The sequence below is a fragment of the Procambarus clarkii genome, chromosome 8, assembly GCF_040958095.1.
Source record: "Procambarus clarkii isolate CNS0578487 chromosome 8, FALCON_Pclarkii_2.0, whole genome shotgun sequence".
In the NCBI taxonomy this organism is placed as follows: Eukaryota; Metazoa; Arthropoda; class Malacostraca; order Decapoda; family Cambaridae; genus Procambarus; species Procambarus clarkii.
Genome location: NC_091157.1, coordinates 44,033,071 through 44,039,070, shown reverse-complemented (window position 1 = coordinate 44,039,070; position 6,000 = coordinate 44,033,071). Strand labels below are relative to the sequence as shown.

At 44.4% G+C, this 6,000-nt stretch overlaps 1 protein-coding gene across 1 annotated transcript in view; it reads left to right on the top strand.

The window, feature by feature from the left end:
• The window catches only part of LOC123759705 (lachesin), a 75,407-nt gene that overhangs the window by 28,309 nt on the left and 41,098 nt on the right, over positions 1-6,000 (top strand). Inside the window, exons 2-3 of the mRNA XM_069317771.1 lie at positions 507-629; positions 4,790-4,874. Coding sequence (XP_069173872.1) covers positions 507-629; positions 4,790-4,874 — 208 coding nt within the window. The remainder of the gene's footprint in view (positions 1-506; positions 630-4,789; positions 4,875-6,000) is intronic.

The following is a 6,000-nucleotide window of genomic DNA, read 5'->3' as shown; positions in this document are numbered from 1 at the left end:
ACAGTTTTAAGGGTTTAATGGTGTGATTTACACCTTTTGGTGTCTCGTGAGAGAGTCCGTGTGCAATTTGCAAAAGTATAATGCAAATTGCTTCTGGTTGATGGCAACAACCAGGCAACAGCCTGGTTGATCAGTCCAGCAACCAGGAGGCCTGGTCGACGACCGGGCCGCGGGGACACTAAGCCCCGGAAGCACCTTAAGGTAGCCTCAAGGTGGTATCATTGAATTATAATTAATATTATTTTTATCATGAAGAACATTTTATCATCATGTATATCATTATATCATCATTCCCACGTTGATGACATGAGAATGGAACTATTAGCAGAAGCGCCAGGCCATTACGACTATATAGCACTTGGAAGGGGTCAGGATAAGGATTTTAGATAAGACGGGTGGGAAGGAATGGTACCCAACCACTTGTGGACCGTTGGGGATTGAACGCCGACCTGCATGAGAGTGTAGCCATGAGGCCACTAACATGGGTGTCTCCCCCCCCCCTGCAGGTCGGGTGGATGAGAGCAGACACCCAGACCATCCTCAGTCTACACAAGAAGGTTGTCACCCACAACATCCGTATCTCCGTCACCCACAGCGAGCCTCGAACCTGGAACCTCCACATCAGGATGGTGAGTGTGGTGCTGGATGCTTGTGTGTGTGTGTGTGTGTGTGTGGTGTGTGTGTGTGGTGTGTGTGTGTGTGGTGTGTGTGTGGTGTGTGTGTGTGTGGTGTGTGTGTGTGGTGTGTGTGTGTGTGGTGTGTGTGTGGTGTGTGTGTGGTGTGTGTGTGGTGTGTGTGTGTGTGGTGTGTGTGTGTGTGGTGTGTGTGTGGTGTGTGTGTGGTGTGTGTGTGGTGTGTGTGTGGTGTGTGTGTGGTGTGTGTGTGGTGTGTGTGTGGTGTGTGTGTGGTGTGTGTGTGGTGTGTGTGTGTGTGTGGTGTGTGTGTGTGTGTGGTGTGTGTGTGGTGTGTGTGTATGTGTGTGTGTGTGTGTGTGTGTGTGTATGTGTGTGTGTGTGTACTCACCTAGTTGTACTCACCTAGTTGTACTCACCTAGTTGTACTCACCTAGTTGTGTTTGCGGGGGTTGAGCTCTGGCTCTTTGGTCCCGCCTCTCAACCGTCAATCAACAGGTGTACAGGTTCCTGAGCCTATTGGGCTCTGTCATATCTACACTTGAAACTGTGTATGGAGTCAGCCTCCACCACATCACCCCCTAATGCATTCCATTTGTCAACCACTCTGACACTAAAAAAGTTCTTTCTAATATCTCCGTGGCTCATTTGGGCACTCAGTTTCCACCTGTGTCCCCTTGTGCGTGTTCCCCTTGTGTTAAATAGACTGTCTTTATCTACCCTATCAATTCCCTTCAGAATCTTGAATGTGGTGATCATGTCCCCCCCTAACTCTGTCTTCCAGCGAAGTGAGGTTTAATTCCCGTAGTCTCTCCTCGTAGCTCATACCTCTTAGCTCGGGTACTAGTCTGGTGGCAAACCTTTGAACCTTTTCCAGTTTAGTCTTATCCTTGACTAGATATGGACTCCATGCTGGGGCTGCATACTCCAGGATTGGCCTGACATATGTGGTATACAAAGTTCTGAATGATTCTTTACACAAATTTCTGAATGCCGTTCGTATGTTGGCCAGCCTGGCATATGCCGCTGATGTTATCCGCTTGATATGTGCTGCAGGAGACAGGTCTGGCGTGATATCAACCCCCAAGTCTTTTTCCTTCTCTGACTCCTGAAGAATTTCCTCTCCCAGGTGATACCTTGTATCTGGCCTCCTGCTCCCTACACCTATCTTCATTACATTACATTTGGTTGGGTTAAACTCTAACAACCATTTGTTCGACCATTCCTTCAGCTTGTCTAGGTCTTCTTGAAGCCTCAAATGTATGTGTGTGTATGTGTGTGTATGTGTGTGTGTGTGTGTGTGTGTGTGTGTATGTGTGTGTGTGTGTGTATGTGTGTGTGGTGTATGTGTGTGTGTGTGTAAGGATCCATGTTTGTATTTAAACATTGTTTAAACATGTATGAACGTATTCATCTGTGTGTTTCAGTGTACATAACCCTTTGTAATTGTATTGATCCAGGTGTGAGTAAATTGATCTACGTGTGAGTGCATTGATGTACGATGGTATTGATCCACGTTTAAGTAGATTGATCCATATGTAAGTGTATTCATCCACATGTGAGTGTGTATGGGAGAGAGAGAAGTGTATATACTTAAAGTTTGATGTGGATATAAAAAGGGAATATATATGAACGTTAAGGGTCAATATACTTTATACTGAAAACACGATCATGAACGTAATAAATACCTACAGAAAGAACTGAGCTTGGCTCACAACCACCTCGTTCAGTAGCAGGTTGTGCTCGTCCAAGCGGCTGCCGACCCCAAAAGACGTCAAATTTGACGTACTTTTGTTCCAAGATAGTTTTTCTCAAAAATACATTAATAGTATTTCACATAAATTAGATTTTTTCTATATAGTTAGGCGAAGGTTAGGTGTTTTGGTACTGTTGGCGATCATTTATTTTGAGGTATGCGAGTGAAGCATTCATTGCCATGCGATTCAAACGCAGAACGAGAGCGAAACAATCTTAAAGAAATGTTCGAACGTCATCAGTTGTGAGGCGCGTGAAGGATTTTGTTCATCCATCCAGTTTGTCACCTGAAATAACGAGAGCTTGGTCTTTGTTCATGAGTACGAGCTGTCAGCGTCTCAGGTGACTAGTGGACATAGAATTAAATGTTGAGTAAATCTCACTCAAAGGTGACCGAGTATCAGGGACCAGTGGTTCGCAGCCCGTCCTCATCAACAAAGGCCAAATGCTCGCTAATCCAACCGCCAAACCCGCTATTTATGAATGAAAGTCCATTACATCCAGCGGTCGACCCCACAGACGCATTCATAAATTTTAACATGCTGTTCATTCAAAACAGGAATTTTCTCAAATATAAATCAATATTATAATATATCAGCATATTGTGCATATATAGGCATAGGTTAGGTTAGGTTAGGTTAGGTTAGGATAGGTTAGGTTAGGTTAGGTGTTTAGGTTCTGCTGGCGATTATTTGTATTTGTAGTACGTGGGTGAAGCACTTGCAGCGTTGTGATTCGAACAAAATTTGCTCGAGCAAGCACTTACTCCGGAATTGTTTGAACGTCAGCAGTTGTGAGTCGTGTGTAAACCGTTTTTCATTGATAAACAGGGGGTTTGGCGGGTGCATGGAATGGACTTTGGGTCTTTGTTTGGAGGACGGGCTGTTCGCTGACGTCCTCTGCTCGAATCGTAAATCTGCAAATGTTTCACTCATGTATTACAAACACAAATGACTACCAACAGAGCCTAAACGCCTCAGAAAAACCAAACCTACGTCTAACTATACATGCAACTTTCATGTATAGCAAAACTATTAGTTATGTTAAAACCATTTTTAACACACAACACGTTATAATTGACGAATGGGTCTTCGGGAGACGGCCTCCACTTTACGGAGCCAACCCTGGGGACAAGTTCAGATTTTATTAATTCAGTAGCTGACATGCGTCGTCAACCCGACGGCCCTTTGCTGTGACGAATGACTGGGTTTAACAAGCATTTGGCAATTGTTTATTGATGATGGACTTATTCAGCCCTCCACTTCGCTATATACGAATGAAAAACTGTTTAAATTTTAGTTGACTGGTGCCTCCCTTAGTCCTATACTCTTAGAAGATGAAGTGCATCTCATAGAAGGTAATTATAGGATAAAGCGCCTCTTAATATATCATTAATTATAAAGTTAAATTATAGGATACAGTTTCACTGACGTACTGTAAATACCTGTAACAGCTAGGGTAAGCCAAAACCCTTAACCTAACCCATATTATGTCTAACTATACACTAAAGTTTAGTATATAATAATCGTCCTTTAAACCTAGGAAACTGGATAATTTTATTACACAGAACTAAACAAGTAGGCGAATTCGCCTTTGGAATCGACCAAAGCTTGCACGAGCACAGTTTAAAGATGGGGTAAGGGACTGCCGCAGTCTAGATGAGTATACCCTAAATATGGGGGTATGGGGTTAATGTACCCCAAGAGGTATACCCCGCTACTCGGTGAATACACACAGTTTACAGACGAAGAGTCACAATAACGTGGTTGAAATATGTTGACCAAACCAAACAATCGACTTGAGAATGGTCCAGGACGGATCGAAACGTCGTCGTCCCTTCACTTTCTAGTGTGTGGTCTGGTCAACACACAGTTTACATTTGCCATGGACTATATTCAGGACCAAAGTATACTTACTGGTTGATCAGAAAGCACTTGTAGTTGCCTTAATAACTCTTTATAGGTTGACAGATAGTAAGTACAACACAATGGGTTGGTGATTAGGGCCGCTGGGACCAGCACAGCGCGAGGATTGGTCCCAGTCTATTTACTATTCACTGCCCCTTCCATTCGTCGGGGCAGTGAATAGTAACTATGGGTGACACAGGGCCATTTGTGGAGCATACATGGCACAGGGCCATCTGTGGAGTATATGTGACACAGGGCCAGCTGTGGAGCATGACACAGGGCCATCTGTGAAGCACATATGGCACAGGGTGCCCAGAGTGTATCCATAGAGTACACACTTGACGGGATGCCCTGATTATATAGTGACTAATAACTCAAAGTCCACTACGGGCTCACCATAGCCCGTGCTACTAGGAACTTTTTGTTCCAAGTAGCGCATCTTAAACCCCACCACCACCACCACCAGACTAATGACTTGTTGTTGTTGGTATACAGGTGAAGGAGGACGACCGGGGCTGCTACATGTGCCAGATCAACACAGCCGTCATGAAGAAGACCGTCGGCTGTGTCGACGTTCACGGTGAGTGCCTCTCCTCCCAAGTCGAAGTGGTTGTGCACCATTCCTTACCCTCCGTCCCATCCCAAATCCTTATCCTGACCCCTTCCCAGTGCTATATAGTCGTAATGGCTTGGCGCTTTCACCCTGATAATTCCCTCCCCCCCCTCTCTGATATACTGCAAAAACCATCTAAATTATTCTAACGAAAGTACTTAATCTATTCAAGGCCCATTATTAATCCCTGTAAAATATATAAACTTGTCATAGGTCTATGTGCTGAAAAATTATTTGTTATTTGAACCTACAAAGTTTGTGCGGTGTTACATATTGACTTAATTAGTTGAGTGCAAAGTCCTTATTTGGATTTGTCATAAGTAGTACATGTCACTATGAACGGACTGGAGGAGAGCTTTGATGGTAGAGTCAATGACAGAGTGAATGGTAGAGTGAATTACCCCACCCCCTTCTCCTTTGGAAGTGGTAGTGTATCAGTGTGTGAGGGTGTGTGTTTGTCGGTGGGGGGGGGGGGGGGGGTACTTACATGCATGGAAGAGGAGGTGGTGTGTGTGTGTGTGTGTGTGTGTAACAACTCCTCTGGGTGTGGGAGAACTCACATACGATAGCAAACAGACAGGTGAAGACGATGCCTAAGACGAACAAAAGAGAGATGTGTACGTTGAGACACACACATCTCAAAAACCGAAGACATCAGTTCGCATATCCCAAATCTCAGCATCCTGAAGTATCCGAATCAATTCCCAGCTTCCATTGAAAAGGACTCTTGTACCCCGAATATACCTTTTTTTAATTTCCAGAGTCCTGGAGCTCTATAACGATCGTATCAAAATATACTTACTTCATTATATTTGATTTTTAATGTGGGTCGGGAGGTGGATGAGCCAACCATCTCACCGACACGCTAACGAGGTACTGGTTGATGTTAGCTGGATGAGGTTGGCAACGCTGCCAGACGTAGGATGTCGGTGGTAAGCCAGATAAATAGTTTGTAGGTGGTAAGCCAGATGTAGGATGTCGGTGGTAAGCCAGATGTAGCATGTCGGTGGTAAGCCAGATGTAGTTTGTTGGTGGTAAGCCAGATGTAGTTTGTCGGTGGTAAGTCAGATATATAGTTTGTTGGTGGTAAGCC